Here is a 19,321-nt window from a genome sequence, read left to right as displayed (position 1 = left end):
CGGCCCTAATAACATCTTGGCGGTAGACACAGTAAGAGGTTCTAATGTAACAACTCTTATAATGCCCCTCGATAAAAAAGAGCAGCCACCATTTTTGAGTGCCTACTATGTGCCAAGCACTTCCTGTGTGTGCGTGCATGCTCAGTTGCTCCGTCATGTCCAACCTTTGTGACCCCATGGACTATAGCCCACCAGGCTCCGCTGTCCATGGAATTTCCCAGGTTAAGAATCCTGGAGTGGGTGGCCGTTTCCTTCTCCCTGGGATCTGCCTGACCCAGGGAACGAACCCGTGTCTCCCCTGACTCCTGCACTAGCAGGCAGGTTCTTTACCACTGAGCCACCTGGGAAGCCCGTCAAGCACTGTCTAGTCTCCTGGAAAAATCTTGATAAATATCCCTCCAAGTCGGGCACCATTAGATGAAAAAACTGAGGTTCAGAGAGGTTAAGTCACTTGTCCAAGGTCACACAGCTGGTAGGTGGCAGAAAGTGAAAGTCGCTCAGTCGTGTCCGACCCTTTGCGACCCCATGGACTATACAGTCCATGGAATTCTCCAGGCAGAATACTGGAGTGGGTAGCCTTTCCCTTCTCCAGAGGATCTTCCCAACCCAGGAATTGAACCCAGGTCTCCCGCATTGCAGGTGGATTCTTTACCAGCTGAACCACAAGGGAAGCGCAAGGATACTGGCGTGGGTAGCCTATCCCTTCTCCAGGGGATCTTCCCGACCCAGGGATCATGCTGGGGTCTCCTGCATTGCAGGCAGATTTTTTACCAACTGAGCTCTGAGGGAAGCCGGGACTCAAATCCAGGGAGGCCTCATCTGCTACAGCTGTCCAGAGATTGGGGCCCCCACAGTCCTCGCTGACCCCCTTCTCGGGGCGCGGGGTTCCTCCTTCCTCCACAGGCCTGGCGGAGCTGCATTTCGTGTGCATGGACCCTGCCCTCAGGACACCCGTCCGGGAAGAGCTGTGTGACCTGGCAAGCAAGCCCGGGAGCCGGCGGGAGGCCTGCCAGGCTGCCCCGTGCCCGACCAGGTGAGTCCGAGGGAGGGAGGGCGTGCAGAAGGGCAGCGGTCTGGCTGCCCCCAGGAGGAAGGAGCTCCAGCCTGGCTGCGGCTCCCTATGGAGCGCTGGCCTTCCCTCCCTGCAGGTGGGAGACCCGAGCCTTGGCACCGTGCCCAGTGACCTGTGGAGGCGGGCAGGTGCCACAGGCTGTTCGATGTGTGAGGATGGACCAAGGCCGCCTCGTCTCCCTGCCTCACTCCAAGTGCTGGCCCATGCCCCGGCCTAGGCCCCTGGAGGACTGCAGCCCGGAGCCCTGCCCTGCCAGGTGGGCCCCTCCCTAAGGAGGCAGGTAGTCCTAGGCGGGCATCCTTGCAGGGTGGCATCATCACCTCCCATTAGCTCCTAAGCCTTCGCGTCCTCACCCGCAGGAGGGGGTCATACTGGTGCACAGAAGACTGGGGGGTGGGGGCTTTATCACACAGGGTTTGGAATGCTGTGGGCACATGCGGTTGGTGGCTTGTTTTTCATCACTTGCTCTTTCCTGGGCGCCTGCTATGCCCAGCTGCTGCGCTGTCACAAGGGGACACCACCGCTAACAAGACAGTCAGGCAGCCCCGTGCTCACGGAGCAGATGCCGGGGGCTGGGGGCGGGGGGACGCATGACAAAGACGATTGATGGGAAGATATATACATGTATGTGTGTATACGTAGAATCTGATGGACAGTGTTGGTGTGACGTGGAAACACAGTGGGGAAGAAGGTTGGGAGTCCTGGCAGGGCGGGTCCGGGTGATGGTGAGGCTGGGATTCCTATTGGAGACCGATGTCTCTGCAGGGCCCCTTGGGTGCCCGGCCCCTTCCCCATTGCTTTTCTGGACGCTTCTGCCCTCAACTTCCCCTTCTGCAAAGCGGGGTCTTCTGAATGTTCTCTGTCCCCTGCACTGCTCCTCCCGGTGGAGACAGTGACTCCCCGGAGAGAGAACATTTTCCAGGCCCTTTCCGGTCTGGGGTGGACGTGAGGGGAAGCCGGGCTCCCCCTGGACGCCCCCTGACTCCTGTTTGCCCCAGGTGGCGGTACAAGCTGGCGGCCTGCAGCCTGAGCTGTGGAGGAGGGGTGGCGCAGAGGATCCTGTACTGTGCCCGGGCCCACGGGGAGGACACGGACGAGGAGATCCTGCCGGACACCCAGTGCCAGGGGCTGCCCCGCCCAGAGCAGCAGGAGGCCTGCAGCCCGGAGCCCTGCCCGCCCAGGTCAGCAGCCCCAGCCTGGGCAGTGGGCAGCCTGGGCAGTGGGCAGCCTGAGCGCCTGCCAAGTGCTGACGTGGGGCCGGGCCTTGGGGGTTACGGGGCGGGCGTCTCAGGGGCACCAGAAATAGGACCCGCACCCCCTCCTGGCAGGCTGCATCCGGGGTCATTCCAGCAAACTCAGTCGCTGTTGGTTCTAACGGGGGTGGGGCTGGGGGCTTCCCGGTGGAGGAGGCAGCATCTGAGCAGAGCCCGAGGGCTGTCCACCTGGGGCCCAGCACCGCTCGAGGCCACGGGGACAGCGCGGGTCCCGCCAGGGGCATCCAGAGACGGGTGGGAGCCTGGTGGGGAAGCTCCCAGTGTCCCCGCGGCTTCTCTTGGCAACTTAGCACTTTAGATAATGCAGTGCTCCTGTGTGCCACTCAGAAACATCCAGAAAAGAATGCAACTCACCCGCGTCCCACCACCAGGTTTCAGAGATACTTCCGTATCTGTTTCCTCTGTCTGTCTCCATGGTTTTAAAGAAGTATGCCACCGCAGGACGGCTTCACTTACGCTGAAACCTTTAAACTCATCTGTGATTTATCTGGGGTCTGTTGCAAAGTAGGGGGCTTCCCGGGTGGTGCTAGTGGTAAAGAGCCCGCCTGCCAACGCAGAAGACATGAGACTCAGGCTCGATCCCGGGGCTGGGAAGATGTCCTGGAGGAGGGCATGGCAACCCGTTCCAGTATTCTTGCCTGGAGAATCCCATGGACAGAGGAACTTGGAGGCCACAGTCTGTAGGGTCACAAAGAGCTGGACGTGACTGAAGCAACTTAGCATGCGTGCGAAGCAGGGGAGCAAAACGTTTTTCCAAATCACCGGCTAGCGGCGGCCTTGGCTGCATCCCCCCTGCCCCTGCGAGCTGCCTCCTTCACTGCACCTGACTTCTCCTGTGTCGGACCTGTGTGAGGCTTCCTACCAGACTCTGTTGGTTTATACCCCACCTACCGCCACCCCCAAGTCAAAGTGTTTTAATCGGTGTAACTTTATGATCCGTTTGCTGTCCATACCTGTGTCCCTTGATTTCCTTGCTCACGCTAAAACGTGCACTCCATTTATTTTTGCGCATCATATTTGAGATGATCTGGGATTTTTAAAATGGGAATTTCGTGCACACAGGAGCTCCACTCACCCCTGGAATGTCCCTGTGGCCACCCTGGCCTCCGTGATGTTCTGGAACATTCCAGGCGATGCTTGTGCACCTGCCTTCCTGCTGCTCTTGTATTTGTCTCCTCAGAAATCCCTCCCCCGGCTCTGCTTGAAGTGCCATCACAGGGAGGCAGGGGGTCCCCCCGAGACACTGTCACAACGCGGGTGGGGGTGGGGCGACCTGCTGCTGGCATCTAGTGGGTGGAGGCCGGGGGTGCCCCTACACACACCCTTCACTGTTCAGATGGCCCCGCGACAAAGACCTATCCGGCCCCAAACGTCACGAGGTGGAGACCTGTGTGTGCTCCAAGGCGGGTGGGGAGGACTTGGTCTGGTTCCCGGCCGTATCTCGGCACCTGGAACAGCGCCAAGCCCGCAGGAGGCACGCGGTTGGGAGGGGGAATCTCGGGTCTCGGGGCTGGGGCAGCCTAGTGTAGTGATTAGGACTCCAGGCCCCAGGGCAGCCTGCCTGGCTTCAGCCCTGGCTCTGAATGTACCAGTCGTCATCATTTGCTGAAAGATGATAAATCACCATGTGCAGGAGTGAATGATGGGGACGGAGATCAGCTGTCCATCATCCCAGGGCACGGCTGCCCCGTCCCTGTTCTTGACCCAGCCAGCAGCTGGTGCCACGGGTGTTCTGTGACAAAGGGGACCTTCTTAAGGAAACAGAGCTCTCTTTCCTGCAGAGCTTCCCCCGTGCCACTCAGCCCAGTGATCAGCCAGGAGGGGCCCAGGGACTGTGCTGCTGGACCCCCCCAGGGGCCTCGGAACTGCTCCTGGCTGGCCGTCCGAGAAGCCCCCCTGAGCAGTGCCACCTCTGGGGGAGCCAAACCTCTCCCTGGGGTCTTCTCTTGCTGCAGGTGGAAAGTCACGTCTCTCGGCCCGTGCTCGGCCAGCTGTGGGCTCGGCACGGCCACTCGCTCGGTGGCCTGTGTGCGGCTGGACCGCGGCCAGGACACGGAGGTGGACAGGGCAGCCTGCGCGGGCCTCGTGCGGCCACAGGCCAGCATCCCTTGCATCGTTGCCGACTGCGCCTACCGGTGGCATGTCAGCGCCTGGACACAGGTAAGCGCTGCAGCTGGGGCTGGCCGGCCAGTGTGTCAGCCGAGGGTCCTCACGCATGGGGACCTTGGGCAGGGGGTTGTGATCCCCTGAAAGGAGGGGGAGAGCCAGGCCTGTTAGGACACCGAGGGATGGAAGACCTAGAGGTATCGGGGACAGGTAGGCCTTCAGAGGCCCCGAGGTCTGGAGACGTCAGAAGATGAAGGGCTGATAACTCCGGAAGGAGAGCAGCTGCCATCCTGTGCCCAGCACCTTGCAAAGCCCTGGAGAGACGAAGGTAGACAGGGCTGGGTCCCTCCCCCTGGAGGGTCTCGCTCAGAGCGCGGAGGGGAGAAGAGGCGGAGCACACAGCCGCCAGCGTCAGGAGCCTGGGCATCCAGGGTGGAGAGATGATCTCTTGGAAGAGGCGGCACGGGGCGGGCAGGCAGGGCGGACGCTGCGCTGCAGTGAGTGATGGAGGGCAGGGGGAGGAAGCCACGGGTCCCCACTCTGGGGCCTGGAGACAGCGAGGCCTGGAGGGCGACAGGGAGAGACTCGGGTTTGAATCCATGCTCCTCCTCTCTCTGTGACCCTTGCAGGGTGACTTCTCTGAGCCTCAGTCTTCTCGTCTGGAGAATGGGTACATACACTCGCCTCCTGCGTTGGGCAGAGATTATATCGGATCCTGCCGGGCCTCTGGTCAACCGCTGTGCTTGTCTCGCCCTGGCAGGGTCAGCCTCACTCTGTCCCTCTTCCCTGGCAGTGCTCCGTCTCCTGTGGGGAGGGCATCCAGCTTCGGCACGACGCCTGCCTAGGGCCCCGGGCCCGGGTGCCTGTGCCCGCCGACTTCTGCCAGCACCTTCCCAAGCCGGTGACCGTGCGGGGCTGCCAGGCCGGGCCCTGCACGGGGCAGGGGACGGCCAGCCCGGCGCCCCATGAGGAAGCCACTGCTCCAGGCCAGACCGCAGCTGCCACAGCCGCGTCCCCGGAGTGGGCCCAGCCCCACACCCGCCTCCTCTCCCCAGCTCGAGGACACCTGCCCAGGCCCCAGGAAAGCCCAGTGGAGACCAGTTAGTTTGATTCCTTCTTTCTGTGTGGGGGGCAGGAGGGGGGGCAAAGGCGTCTTCACCGGGGACAGTCAGACTGCGCTCCTCATGGGGACCTCTCAGGGGGGTGGACCTGTGACTGCAGGACTCTGGACGCTGGGCTGAGCGCAGCTGAACTGGAGGGGTGGGCTTGGGAGGCTGGGCCCTCTGCCTCACTGGGGAAGCGCAAGCTCACTTTTACTATCATCGGGGAGAGGGACCCGAAGGTTGAGGAGAGTCAGAAGCCCTGCCTGTGTGACCCACTGGCGCAGCAGGCGTGGCTCTGTGCCTGGGGTGGTGATATGCTGGCCCACGCAGCCCCCTTCCCACCCGAGAAGGCTTCCGGTGGGGCCTGGGAGGACATGAGCCACCCCAGCTTCCAGGCTCCTCCCCTGGCCCTGCCCTGCGGGGGACGCCCCGCCTGGGAGCGCGGCTCACCTGCCTTCCTGCTGCTCGTGGGCTAGGTGTCTGTGGCCGGCAGCACCTCGAGCCAACGGGAATCATCGACATGCGAGGCACGACGCGGCCGGACTGTGCGGCGGCCATCGGGCGGCCCCTGGGTGAAGTGGTGACCCTCCGGGTCCTGGAGGGTTCTCTCAACTGCAGTGCTGGTATGTCTGGACCACAGGAGCAGCTGCTGCCAGTGCCAGGGTCTGGGGGTGCCAGTGAGAGTCACTCGAGGGTGCCCCATGCCTGGGAGCATGCTCCAAGTGCCTCCCCACGTGTAATCACTACAGCCAGCTGAGGACTGGGGTGTGGTTGTCCCCATTTCACAGATGAGGAAACTGAGGTTAGAAGAGATTAAGTTATACATGGAGTTCCTTAGTGTTGCATGGCCAGTAAGTGGGCGTGTCAGGACCTGAACTCAGCTGAGTCTGCGCCAGGCCACTGGGCTGCTGCTGGGTCTTCACTGCACTGCCCCTTCCCCAGGGGAGATGCTGCTGCTTTGGGGCAGGCTCGTGTGGAGGAAGATGTGCGGGAAGCCGGCCGGCATGGCTTTCAGCTCCCAAGCCAACACGCTGCTGGTGAGGCAGCGTCTTGTGCGGCCCGGAGGCGGAGTGCTGCTACGGTACTCAAGCCAGCCTGCCCCGGGAGCCTTCCACCGAGGTACGGCGAGGCAGCGGAGCCTCCCCACCCGCCCAGAACCTGCCAGTGGGGCCAGGCCTGATGGACTGGCGGGCGAGGCAGACGGAGGACTGAGCTGCTGCTGCTGTTCGGTTTCTCCGTGTGTCCCACTCTCTGAGACCCCACGGACGGCAGCACGCCAGGCTTCCCTGTCCTTCACTATTTCCCTGAGTTTGCTCAAAACTCACGTCCATTGAGTCGGTGATGCCATCCAACCATCTCATCCTCTGTTGCCCCCTCCCCCTCCTGCCCTCAATCTTTCCCAGCATCAGGGTCTTTTCTCATGAGTCTGCTCTTTGCATCAGGTGGCCAGAGTATTGGAGCTTCAGCATCAGTCCGTCCTACGAATATTCAGGGTTTATTTCCTTTAGGATTCACTGGTTTGATCTCCTTGTAGTCCAAGGGACTCTCAAGAGTCTTCTCCAGCACCACAGTTCAAAAGCATCAATTCTTCGGCACTCAGCTTTCTTTATGATCCAACTCACATCCGTACATGATTACTGGAAAAACTGTAGCTTTGACCAGACGGACCTTTGTCGACAAAGTAATGAGCTGACTGCGAATGAAATGCAGTGCCTTCCTGGACCCCCCGACACCCCACCCCTGCACGTGTGCCCAGGACAGGGTCCTGAGCTGTGCGGCCTCCCTTCCTCTGGGGCCCCGTGGCACAAGGGCTCACACCCTCCCTCAGACCACCGAGGCCCCACACCCTGGCCTGGCACTCAGGTCCTTTAGGATCCTTTAAGGGCCTTCTGCATGCTGCCTTGCCCAGCCCCACTGAGTTCACTGTCCTCTTGGCTCATCCTCTGCAGAGCAGGGTGTGTGTGCACACATACCTTAAATGCAGGACAGTGGCCGGGAGCCCTGCAAGCCTGGGGCCCCAGAGCATCCATGGATAGCCCTCTGGCTTGCTTTGGGGGTCTTGCCCTCTTCCTGCAGCCCAAGCTGCTGGAAGGTGGCTTCCCTCAGGGTTCCAGGCACTTCTGGGCCCCCCAGACCTCAGATGGGAAGTGGGACCCTGGGACCCTTCTTCCTTGGCCCCTCAGCATGGAGCACAGGCCCTGGCTGCCGGCCTGGTCCTCGCTCCTTACTTCCCAGGCTCCCCACGCACAGGCACCTGCCTTGGGGGAGACTCAGGAGGGCTGCCCCCGGGCCGGGTCGGTGTAAAGCTCTCTTGCACGTGTGACTTCGCTGAGATCTCTTAAAGTCTGTCCTGCCCAGTGTGTGCTCCTGTTCCCTTCACTTTGCAGAAGGAACTGAAGCCCGGAGCATTTAAAGCCTTCATTAGGGTCACCCAGCCAGGAAGTGGTAGAGGTGGGGTTCAGTGGGGACTTCTGCCGGGGCCCCTGATCCTGACCGTGGTGCCGCACTGATCCCCACTGCTGCCCAGCTGTGAGCTGCCCTGGCCTCTGCCAGGAGCAGCCATTCCTGGGGCATCCTCTGTGTGTGAGATGGTCCACACACAGTTTGTCCACCTGCTCTCCCCTGCAGGATGTGACACGCAGCTCTTCGGACCCCGGGGTGAAATCTTGAGCCCATCGATGAGTCCGGGTGGGAGGAACGTGGGGGGCTGTCGCATCTTCATCGACGTGGCCCCGCGGGCCAGGATCGCCATCCATGCCCTGACCGTGGACAGCGGCACCAGAGCTGAGGGAACTGATGCCAGTTATATCTTGGTGAGGCTACTGGGATGGGGACAGGAAGGGGCTGACTTCTGCCACCATTCTCGACAGCCGTCCCTGGGGACAGGGGCAGGGACTGGACTGGAGGGTTGCTGGGCCCACTGAGTCTACTTCAGACCAAAATCCTCAAAATCAGTGAATGAATGGGAGATAAGTTTCCTCCGCTTATTTCCCAGCAAATGTTTCTTGAGCTCCCTACAAGAATGAAATACAGGAACTGGCTGATGTAGACAGCCGGTTCACCCAGGACTGAAGCATAATTTTAGCGCATCAGATAATTTTACTGGAAGAGTAGGCCAAGCCCTCCCTCGATGAGCTTTCGTGTGTTCTGGGAGAACTGGCCTCTGTAAGGTATCAGCTCCCTGCAGGAGGCTGTCTGGCCTCTGTACAAATCTGGGCTCAGATCCCAGCTCTGGCATTCTGGCTTGTGTGTCCTTGAGGAAGGAGTACAACTTCTTTGAGCCTCAGTTGCTCAGGTAGAATAACAGCGTCTTCGTGATGGGCTGCTGTGTGACCTGGGTGTACGATACTTTACACATTAAGTGCTTATGCTAATTATTATTTGCGGTCGGTCCTTTGGGCTGCCTATTTTCTCCCAGATCCGGGACATCCACAGCCTGAGGACAACGGCATTTCGTGGGCAACAGACGCTCTACTGGGAGTCAGAGGGCAGCCAGGCAGAGATGGAGTTTAGCCAGGGCTTCCTGGAAGCACACGCCAGCCTTCGGGGCCAGTACTGGACCCTCCACACAAGAGCTCGTTAGCCAGCCGATCCCCTGCCTCAGCTTCCTCTCTAAGCGCATCCCTAAGTTGCTCGGTGGACACAGTGGAATGCCTCCTCCCAGTACCAGTAGGGAAAGGAAGGTGCCTGACATTTATGAACACCTGGCAGGTGTCCGTCCAGCCCTGGTGAGCTGACTCTGGTGTCTGAGTGCCTCCTCCAACAGACAGAACACGAGGGGGTGGGAGGCGGGACTCTTCCAGCCCCTCGGGTACCAATAAACTGAGCGTTCCGTCTGAGTAGCGTTTTCTTTACCCAAAGTGCCCGAACACGGCTTGAAAACCCAGCCCACCGCACAACGGGGATTCCCTGGCCGCAGTCGGGCTCCACATCCCCACCCGATTCCAGGAAACCCCTGGCCACCGCCAGCGGTCGTCCGTCTATCCAGGGAGGGAGGGGGGAGTCCCGAGGCCCTGATGCCCGCGCTCCTGTCGCTTCCCTGCGACACCCCGCCCCTCTGCTAGTCTGAGTAGGGAGGGAGGCAGACCATCGGAGAGTCCCGCGGGGCAGGGCCCGGACCTGTGCTAGCAAGCGCGAGGGGGCCTGGCACGCGCTGTCCACGTCCCCGCGGGCCACGCCCCTATGCTAATGAGACGCCCCGCCCATATGCTAATGAACAAGAGCTTCGGGCGTCCACCCCCGCGCCCAGCCACGACGCCCCCGCCTCTATGTTAATAACCCAGGGCCTCTCGGGCGCGCCTCGCCGCGGCCCCGCCTCCTACGCTAATAAACGCGAGGCCACCCGGGGCGCGCCAGCGGACCCCGCCCCCTATGCTAATAACGTGAAGCCCCGCCTCTATGCTAATAAGCGCGAGGCCCCCGGGCGCTTTCCGTCCAGGTTCCCGAGGGCCACGCCCCCATGTAGAGACACGACGCCCCGCCCCTATGCTAATAAGCCCGGGCCTCTCGGGCGCCCTCCCTCCGCCCGGCCCCGCCAGCCTCTTCCCCGCCAGCCCCGCCCCCTATGCTAATAAGCGGCCGCCTCTCCCACAAGGCCGCGCGCCGGGACTACGCGGCCGGCTCCGCGGCTCTTTGTGCGCGCGGCGGGCAGCGCCTGACAGCGGCACCATGAGCGGCGCGGGCGGAGCGGCGGTGGCGCCCGCGAGCTCGGCGCAGCCCGCGCAGGAGGAGGGCATGACGTGGTGGTACCGCTGGCTGTGTCGCCTGTCGGGGGTGTTAGGGGCAGTCTGTGAGTACTCGGCCCGGCCCCGCGCCCCCCACCCCGCGTGCCTCCTGGAAGGGACCCGCTCGACATGCAGTCCGCTGGTTGCGCTGGGCTCGCGGGAAGCGGGCGCTTCTGTGGTTGCCATGGTTACCGGCTGGCGGCCGGGACTCAGGGCGCGTTCCGGCGGGGGGTGGTGGAGCATGACCGCCCGGGGAGCCGCGGGCCCGGCGTGGCCTCACCGCCGCACCACCCCCCTTCCCACAACCCGCCTGGCCAGAGGGCAGCCCCGCCTGCTGACTCTGCTGCGCGTGCGGACAGCGGCCGCCTTATCCTTCCGGCGAAGGTTGTTTACACGTGGGGCGGGTGCAGGTCTGGCCAGGTTTCCCAAGGGGCGGGTGGTGTCAGGGAGCAGGTGATCCCCGAGGAAGGAAGGTGACCCCTCCTCTGGGTCCTCGCTGTCCACTTGGAGACGTGCGCTTCCTCTGATGTCAGTTCTGCCTCCGGCTGTCAACTCAGCCGCAGCAGCGCCACGCATCCTCCTGTTCCCGGGATGCAGGCATGTCCTGGACACGCCCCCAACCTCAATTTTCCGGGAAGCCAGGCTCTTTTAGTACAACCACCCTCAAAAGAGCAGATGTAGGAAGGTGGACCTGCTACTCAGTGAAAGAAGGATCTCGTGGCGGGTCTTCTGAGGCGAGCGCCAGTCTAGCTGAATGGCTGCTACCCACAACCTTGTGAATTACTGGACCGGGGCGGGCACAGCCCGGCGCCTTAGAGAGGGAGTGTCTGTTTGTCCAGGCATTCTCAGGATTGGCACAGAGGGCCGGGGCCAGGCGGACCCTGATCAGATATGCCAGAAGGAGCACCTCTTTAGGGTCCCTTTCCAGTCTCATGGCCCTCCCAGGCGGGTGGAGGCAGGGTGTGCCCCTGTCCAGAGGCCAGAGTGGAGTGGGCCCTCTGCCAGTCACCAAAGGGCCTCTGAGTCCCTGTCACTGCTCTTCAGAGGAAGCATGCTTTTGACTTTGTAGGAGAGACTCGGTATGATTCTTCAGAGTCTGGGTAGCTGTTTCCCTGGCAGATCAAAGTGAGGCTGCTGTGGGACTGACATTGATGAGGCATGGGGTGGGGAGTGGAGGGCCTGACTGTGTCCTGTGGGCCATCACCCTCCTCCCTTTGTCTTGGGGTCTTCAGCTCTGCCGGTGGTGGTGGTTTAGCCACTGAGTCTTGTCCGACTCTTGCGACTGTATGGACTGTGGACTGTAGCCCGCCAGGCTCCTCTGTGCATGGGATTCTCCAGGCAGGAATACTGGAGTGGGTTGCCATTTCCTTCTCCAGGGGATCTTTACGGCCCAGGAATCGAACCCGGGTCTCCTGCATTGCAGGCAGATGCTTTACCAGCTGAGCCATGAGGCTGAGTCCCCTGTTGACTCTGGCATCCCATCCAGCTTGTGCTTTTGAAGTGGGATACCTGGGCCGCACCAGGAGTTCATGGTGTTGGGGTACTGACCCGTGAAGATGAAGAGAGACCTGTGGCTTCACCCTGAAATGTCACTTTCACCTGCAGATTTGGGAACGTGATTGTCATGTGGATTCCCAAAAGCATATAACACAGGGTCAGTTGCAAAGCACGCGGGAGTTTTAGAGATGAGACTAGGGTTCAGGTAGAGGTCCTGCTTCTCTCTGGTCGCTGTGTGGAAGCACTACCTTCCTCAGGTAGGGGGCCGTGGAGAGGTGTTTCCTCGGGGGCTTGACTGTCATCTGGAGGAGACAGGCTGGCCCTGGACACCTCCCTCACTTGCAACAAGCATCAGAGGCCCCCGAAGGGACATCTTCCAGCACTTGATGGTTAAAGGGCTCCTGGCTGGAGCCTCTTTGTCTGGGTTGAAACCTGGTCCTCCCGGAAGGTTGGCTGTTGGTAGACACGGTTGGAGGTGGAAGGCAGGATGTATGGGCCTCTGTCAGGCGAGACTGAGCCCAGCGGACCGTCGGGCAGAAGCAGCGTCATGTCTGGGGCACTCATATCTGTGGCCCAGGGGAGCCTGCTGCCTGAATGAGTGTGACGGTCGGTCCAGGACAGGTGCCACCTTTAGAAGGCCGGAGCGCGTCTGTCGCTGCAGGAGGCCTTGGGGGTCACACGGGGCAGTCCCCTTCACTTCACGTGGTTTCATCTTCCATCGCTTGCTGTCTGCGTAGGGTTACACGGGAACACACCAGGAGGGCTCCAGGCCTTCTCAGGGATCAGGTATGGAGGGAGCTGTTGCAAATTTAATGAACTGGTTGCTTATTGCTGCCTCAGGGCGGGGGGGGGGGGCAGCTTCCTGCCCAGCAACTGGCTTCCTGGCCCTGCCTGGCAGGCTCCTGGAATTCTTGGCGAAGCAGGCTGGGGCCCTGGGGACGGAGGGAGGCGAGTGCACAGACCCTGCCTTGGGAGGCCATCGGGAGGGGCGAGCCGGCTCTGTGTTTGGGTCCCCAGGGAAGCCGCTTTTCCGGGTAGCAGAGGATGCCTCCTCCCCACCACAGGCCCTGGGTGTTTCCAGGTGGGTGGGCTGGGCTTCAGGAGAGGAAATGGGCCTGGAAAGGTGAAAAGACCGTACCCAGAGTCACTGGGCTGGGTTGTGGTCAGAGCGGGGATTGTGACCCAGGCTGACCTGATCCCAATTTCTGTTCCAAGAGGGGCATTCCTGTCTGCAGCTACACCCAGAGGGCTTCTCTGTGGCCCACGCGGTGCGTGGTGCCGCCTGCCCTGCCCCGAGCCCTTGAGAGATGGTCTCTCTTTGATGCTGCTCACCTTGCAAAGTGGGTGTCAGGACAGCTGGGGCTCGGAGGGCAGGCTCCCCCAGGCCCGGAACGGAGAGAGGGCAGGATGCCCTTGCTGAGCCCTCGAGCAAGCCAGCTCCAGGATCCTGCTGCGCCCTGGCCGTGGGGTTTGGGCAAGCGCTTCACCTGCCTGAGCTGTCCTCGTGGTCCATGGAGCCGTGTGCTGGCCTCGCTGGGGCCACCTCTCCGAGGGTAGATGTCTGGGTGCTGTGAGGAGAACCTGGGGCTGAGTCGGAAGGGCTTCTCTCGCTGTCTTGAGCCGTCTCCCTGGGTAGCCTCCCCCGGCCAACTCCCGCTCCTGTGTCTCTCTCCAGCTTGTGCAATCTCGGGCCTCTTCAACTGCATCACCATCCACCCTCTGAACATCGCGGCCGGCGTGTGGATGGTGTGAGTAAGCATGCGACGGTCCTGCCTGGGGGGTTGGGGGTGTGTGTAGAGCCTCACCTCCCAGGAGGGCTGGGGGAGCCCACGGGGGTCGAGTTGGGAGCACTGGTCCATGAGGCTTGCTGGATGCTGGTGGTGTGCGGGGGACTTGGGGACCTGGGGGGTGTGAGTCGTGCAGAACAATTCCTGTTCTGGGGCTCGGGGGATTCTTGGGGCAAACAGGGGTTCTTTCCCTCCAGGCTGGGGGGATGGAAGGGCCCAGCCCACTGGAAGGGCCCAGGGTCTGGTCACTGCGACTGGGACCTGGGCTCCTCTGTGGGAGCCCCCCGAGGGGGGCCGTGGCAGCCCCCGGCCTCAGCTCTGCCCTGGGAGCCCTGCTCCAGCTACCCTGTTCTGGCTCGTCTCGGAGCCTGGTGGGGTGAGCAGCATGGAGGGGGTGTTCCCCGAGGCAGCAGCGGGAGGGGTGGCATCCCGGGCACACGGGGGCCGCTGTCAGCTGGCTCCTCTCCCCGGCCCTCCAGCATGAACGCCTCTGTCCTGCTGCTCTGCGAGGCGCCCTCCTGCTGCCAGTTCATGGAGTTTGCGAACGCTGTGGCAGCTAAGGCAGACCGGCTGCGCTCCTGGCAGAAGGCCATCTTCTACTGCGGGTGAGGGGCCGCGGGCTGGGCGTGACTCGGCTCCCCGAGACCCTGCCTCTGCCCCACGCGCGGTGTTGGCCGGGAGGGGGAGGTTTAAACGGGGACGGCCTTTGTGCTGAGTCGCGCGGTGGACCAGCTGACCGTGATCCAGCGGCTCTGCGCCGCCCGCAGCTCCGGCCGCGAGGCCCGTGCGCCTTGCAGCTTCGAGGGTGACAAGGGAAGGGAGGCTCGCCTGGGCTGTCAGCCCATCCGCTGGGAGTTGTTGGGCGGATTCTGGTAGATCCTTGTGTCCCTCTGGAAAGCCTTTCAGGACAGTGGCCGACCGAGGTGTCCTGACACGGAAGGGGGAAGCACAGGAAATAGGGCCTCCAAATATGTTTTTCTCGGATTTTCCCACTTCTAGCAACAAGTTCTGCATCTGAGTCCTTGCGTCTGAACCCCCAGGTTGAACTAACTTCAGGATGTGTCTCATGCAGCTTCTAGAATAGCGCCTGGTGTCTGGGAGGCTGTTAAGAGCTCCAGGCAACAGCAGGAGGAGTGGTTATCTGGATTATCCTTAGGCGTCAACACGGAGGTTTTTATTTCAAAGGTTTCTTCCCTTCCTGGAGGCCAGTGGTTGTGTGGTCAGTTCTAGACCGCTTCCCCCGTGTCTGATCACAGAGGAATGAAATGCGTGCCGGCATGTCCTTTGCCTTGACCTTTATTTTTTAAATGTGTGTTAAAATGCTAACAGTAATGTATGTTTGTTAAAGATAAGCTGGAGAAGAGAAAGTTGTTACTCAAAGCCCCACTACCTGTTACATTTTGATATGTGTTCTTTCAGCCTGTCTGCAGGCATTTTAAAAAACCGGTTTCTCACCCAGTTTCAACCATTGCAAGTAAATTTGTGTCCTGGTTTTCCCCCCTTAACATCATGGTACAGATGTTTTCAGTCTTACCACAAAGGCTTCATAACATGACTGTTAATGACAGAAATGCTTATCCCACTGGCTGTGTCCTGCTTTTCTTAGTTTGCCAACTGACGTACAGGTCAGGCTGCGATGAGCATCTTGGTGCTAAAAATTTCTGTGTTTCTGATGATTTCCTTAGGATCTGTTTCCAGATGTGGAGTTACTGGGTCAAAGATTATGGTCATTTAAATGATTCCAGTGTGTGGCTAAATTGTTTTCCACAATTGGAAGAGGTTCCCTGGGTTTCTTCCTCCTTGTCCCTGGCCCTGGGCCGTGTGCCTTTTTCACATTTGTGTCTGTTAGCTAAGAGGCGAAGTCTTTTTCTCTGTGCTTTTACTAATTGCATTTTCTTTTTTGGTAATCAATGGTCTAGTTTTCTTTTTACCCGTTGACATCCTAATGTCTTACTTAGTAAGCTGCGTGTGTTTTCTGTATTAAAGATTCCGTCATCTTTTATTGTGTTCCCTGTAAATATATTTCCAGCCTGCTGTTTGCCTTTAATTTTGTTTTAACAGAAGATTTTTTTCCCACGGTCTCTTTTTCCCTTCACACTTCCTATTATTATTTTATTACTGGGAAATTTTATAACTCCAGTAAAACCTCACGATCACACATCCCGCCAGAATGGACACGCAGGTAGAATTCAGTTGGTCGTGCTCAAGAAGAGGGTATACAGTCTTGTTTTCATTGTGTACTGGGTGTGTGTGTTAGCCCAGATCGCTGCCACTGGTTTGGACATCCCAACCAGGACCAGCCACTGACCCTGTGGACGCGTAAGCCAGAGCGGCCGCCTTCCTCCAGGTGGTGCCACTGGGACCAGACAGAGCGGGGGCTGCCTCACCAGAGATGCGCTCTGCGTGGGCCTCGCCACAGGAAAGCCCCGGGCAGCTTAACCTTTGGAATCTTCCTTGTTGAGATGTGGCTGGTTTCATTGCGCCAGTCGGAGCCTTAGTTTATTTACTGTTTATGCTGTTCCGGGCATCGTGTTAGGCAGTCAGCACACCTTACCTGCTCCATCTCACAACCTCTGAGATTTGATCCCACCCCACCGTAGCGAGATTGAGCCTCAGTTGAATAACTTGCCCTGAGTCACAAGGCCAGCAGGGGCCTGAACGGACACGGGAATTGTCTCCTCTCTCTGTCTCTATGCACACTGAGGGCTTGGACCATCTCAGCGCTGTTTCCACCTTTTTGGATCATGGACCCTTTTAAAAATCTTCTTTTTTTAATAATCTTGCTTGTGTTTTGGTTGTGCCAGCCCCTTGTTGCTTTGTCTGGACCTTCTGTAGCTGCAGCCAGGCGGGGCTGCGCTTCTGTCGCGGTGTGCAGGCTTCTCTTGCTGCAGAGCATGGGCTGTACGGAGCGAGACCTCAGTAGCTGTGGCCCATGGGTTTCATTGCTCAGTGGCATAGGGGACCTTCTTGGATTAGGGATCAAACCCGTGTCTGCAGAATTGGCAAGGGGGATCTTTACCACTGAGCCACCGGGGAGGTCTCCCCACAATCCGATGAAAGCCTCGGGTTCTCTCCCCAGTGCACAGAATTCTGCAGACAGGCTCATGGGTGTTTGAGGACTCTGTGAAGCTGGATTGTGAGCCTGTGTCCCAGCTGATGCCCGGGGTCCCTTCCTGTGCCCGCTGTCCGGGCAGGGGCTGGGTGAGCCTGGGCAGCAGGAAGTGGTGGTGTGGTCATGGGTGGGCGGGCCTGCCCCGTGACCTCTGCTCCTCCCGCAGGATGGCGGTTGTTCCCGTCGTCATCAGCCTGACCCTGACCACACTGCTGGGCAACGCCATCGCCTTCGCCACCGGGGTGCTGTATGGGCTGTCTGCGCTGGGCAAAAAGTGCGTACGCTGGTCCCCGCCTGGCTGCAGGGGGAGTGGGGGTGGCCTCTCCCTTCTAGAGCCTCTTGGGGACGCAGGTCTGGGAGCGGCCGTTTACCACCGTCAGTGACCCTCATCAGCGCCTCCGGGGCGTCTGAGCTCTTAAGGGGTGGAGGCGGGAGAACTCACGGGACCCCTGGGGCACAGAGTTGGCAGGGGCGCAGGGGCACAGCTCCTGGAGAGCCTCTGCCCATCGGGCCTGCTCCCGGCCTGGTGTTCCGATGCCCCCCCCAGTCCCGCAAAGCACAGCCTGAGGGCCCCAGTCCTCCTCAACTCACGTCCCCAGCAGTCCAGGCCACTCTCAGAGGCGACAGGATGGGTCTCTGCCATCCTCAGTGACAGGGTCTCATCTGGGGAAACCAGGGGGCGTGGCAGGCGCTAGGCAGGGCCCCCCCAGGGCCCCAGGCCAGGAACGGGGCAGAGGCTGGGCGGCTGCGTGTCTGGGGTCTGTCCCCCGTGTGGCGCTGACTGCCCTGTCTCCCCAGGGGCGATGCAATCTCCTATGCCAGGATCCAGCAGCAGAGGCAGCAGGTGGACGAGGAGAAGCTCACAGACGCCCTGGAGGGGGAGCTGTGAGGGAGTTGGGGCCCTCCTGCCCCCGCTTGCCTCCTGGTCTGAGTGAGCTTGTGCCGAGGAGCATGGACCCCGAGGGGTCTGGGGAGGAGCCCACATCTGGTTCTCTCAGTCCTGCTCACCTGTCCCCACGCCCGGAGTCCTCTCTCTGCCCCCCGCCACGCCCCGCCCTTGGCATCACCCTGAGCCAAGTGCCAAGGGGCAGGGTGAGGGCTCGGAGGGCCTCACCAGCAGCAGCAGGGTGACCAGAGGGAGCCTCGGGGTGACCAGCTGCAGGGCTCTGCACAGACACCCTCCTGGCCCCACTGTTTCCAGCTGGCCTGGCTTGGCCGGCCACAGGCCACGGGGTGGATTTTGAGACTTCGAGTGGCTGGCGGGACCACCCACTGTGACCGGCTGGAGGCCTGGGAGGAGCTGCTCCTGGGGATGTGGGTGCCATCTCCATGTGGGGGTACATCCGCTCGGGCCTCCTGGCCTCCCAGGCAGGAGCATACCCCGTGAGCTGAGCTGCCTGGGCCGCTTCTGTCTGGCCTTCCACCACCGCCCAGGCCCTGCCAGTCTCCTCCATGGGAGCCCCCAGACGCCCCTCCAGTGCCCCGGCCGGCAGCCCTGGCAGCCTGACCGCTGGCTGGGGTGTGCTCCGGCCTCTGGTCCCGGCACCATGGACGAGCACAGAAGCAGGCCTCTCCCCTGGGCCTGGCCCGCCTGGGCCAGCCGTGCGCGGCTCTGGGGCTCCACCCCTGCTCCTCCCAGGAGCCTGGGGGGCTGCGCCCGCCTTCTGGAGCCAGCCCCAGGGCTGCACCCAGTCTTTGCTTCCAGATGGACCTTCATCTCTGGGGGTTGCTAGGGTTGGCGGCTGGGAGGCAGGCCGTGTCCCGGGGATAGCAGCATGCCCCCAGCCCTCAGCTGGGCTGAGCTCTGGGGTGGCAGGGTCTACCGTGCGGCCAGCCCGGTGTGACACGTGCCTTCAGGGGTCCTCTGGGACCATCTTCCTTAGGCCTGCGCCGGGGTCAAAGGGCTGTGGGCTGTAGGCAGGGTGTGTGCGTGTGTGTGTGCGTGCGTGTGCGTGTCTCCTGTGTGTGCCGTGGATCAGACTGTCTACCTCCCTGGAGCAGCGAGGGCCCTGCCCACCTCCTGGCTCATCCTTCCCCAGGAAGTGGGGCTCTGGGGTCACTCCTGCTTCTGCTGGGTCTCCCTGCTGAGAGGGGTCTCCCTGCTGACGGAGTCCTTCCTGCCGATGGGGGTCTCCTTGCTGCGGGAGGGAAGAGCTGGCTGTGTGTGGAGCAGGGTTGTGGCTCTGGCCTGTGAGGAAGCTGGGCGGGTGTTAGGGAGGCCCTCCAGCCCCTGGGTCACAGGCTAGAGTGGGCAGGTCACCCACCGAGGTAGCCAGGACTTGCCCACCCTGGGGGTCTGGGCTCTGTCCTCCCGTGCTCCTTGTCGACTCTCCGTGTCTGGCTTGTGTTTTGAGCAATAAAGCCCGGTGGCGGTCTGTACGCTTGCTCCCGTGCTCTGCTCGTTACCTTTTCCCTCTGGTCCAGAAGGGACACCCCGACCCTAGAGCAGCCGAACAGGGGCCCCCGGCCCCGGGGGAACCCACCAGGTCATCGGGGTGCCATGCAGCCTGCTCCCAGCATCTCAGACGGCGCAGGTGGCTCTTCTGAGCGCACAGCTAGGAGGAGCTGGAACCTCACGGCCGGGGAGACCCAGCCCTCGCCCCTTCCTTCTGCCTCACTGTGGGCAGACTGGGGTGGCCTGGGGTA

At 61.2% G+C, this 19,321-nt stretch overlaps 2 protein-coding genes across 8 annotated transcripts in view; both read left to right on the top strand.

Annotated features, from left to right (window-relative positions):
- The window catches only part of ADAMTS13 (ADAM metallopeptidase with thrombospondin type 1 motif 13), a 33,800-nt gene extending 24,409 nt beyond the window's left edge, over positions 1–9,391 (top strand). For 5 of the 6 annotated variants that reach the window (XM_042248005.2, XM_042248002.2, XM_042248004.2 and 2 more), the window contains exons 22-30: positions 904–1,033; positions 1,149–1,328; positions 2,071–2,253; positions 4,302–4,506; positions 5,246–5,552; positions 6,032–6,178; positions 6,498–6,674; positions 8,184–8,368; positions 8,974–9,391. In XM_042248005.2, the coding sequence (XP_042103939.1) occupies positions 904–1,033; positions 1,149–1,328; positions 2,071–2,253; positions 4,302–4,506; positions 5,246–5,552; positions 6,032–6,178; positions 6,498–6,674; positions 8,184–8,368; positions 8,974–9,138 (1,679 nt within the window). In that variant the 3' untranslated portion in view covers positions 9,139–9,391. The remainder of the gene's footprint in view (positions 1–903; positions 1,034–1,148; positions 1,329–2,070; positions 2,254–4,301; positions 4,507–5,245; positions 5,553–6,031; positions 6,179–6,497; positions 6,675–8,183; positions 8,369–8,973) is intronic. The other variant, XM_042248006.2, reaches the window with a different exon arrangement.
- A 776-nt stretch (positions 9,392–10,167) lies between these two features.
- CACFD1 (calcium channel flower domain containing 1) lies at positions 10,168–19,054 on the top strand. 2 transcript variants are annotated; one of them, XM_027966146.3, is made up of 5 exons: positions 10,168–10,344; positions 13,452–13,524; positions 14,043–14,168; positions 16,842–16,949; positions 17,474–19,054. In XM_027966146.3, the coding sequence occupies exons 1-5, from the start codon at positions 10,224–10,226 to the stop codon at positions 17,562–17,564; spliced, it is 519 nt and encodes a 172-aa protein (XP_027821947.1). In that variant the 5' UTR covers positions 10,168–10,223; the 3' UTR covers positions 17,565–19,054. The 2 variants fall into 2 exon arrangements, with proteins under 2 accessions (XP_027821947.1, XP_027821948.1); XM_027966147.3 differs by lacking the exon at positions 14,043–14,168.
- Positions 19,055–19,321: the final 267 nt, after the last annotated feature.

Source organism: Ovis aries, chromosome 3 (assembly GCF_016772045.2).
Source record: "Ovis aries strain OAR_USU_Benz2616 breed Rambouillet chromosome 3, ARS-UI_Ramb_v3.0, whole genome shotgun sequence".
NCBI classification, from domain to species: Eukaryota; Metazoa; Chordata; class Mammalia; order Artiodactyla; family Bovidae; genus Ovis; species Ovis aries.
This window is presented reverse-complemented; position numbering and strand designations above follow the sequence as displayed.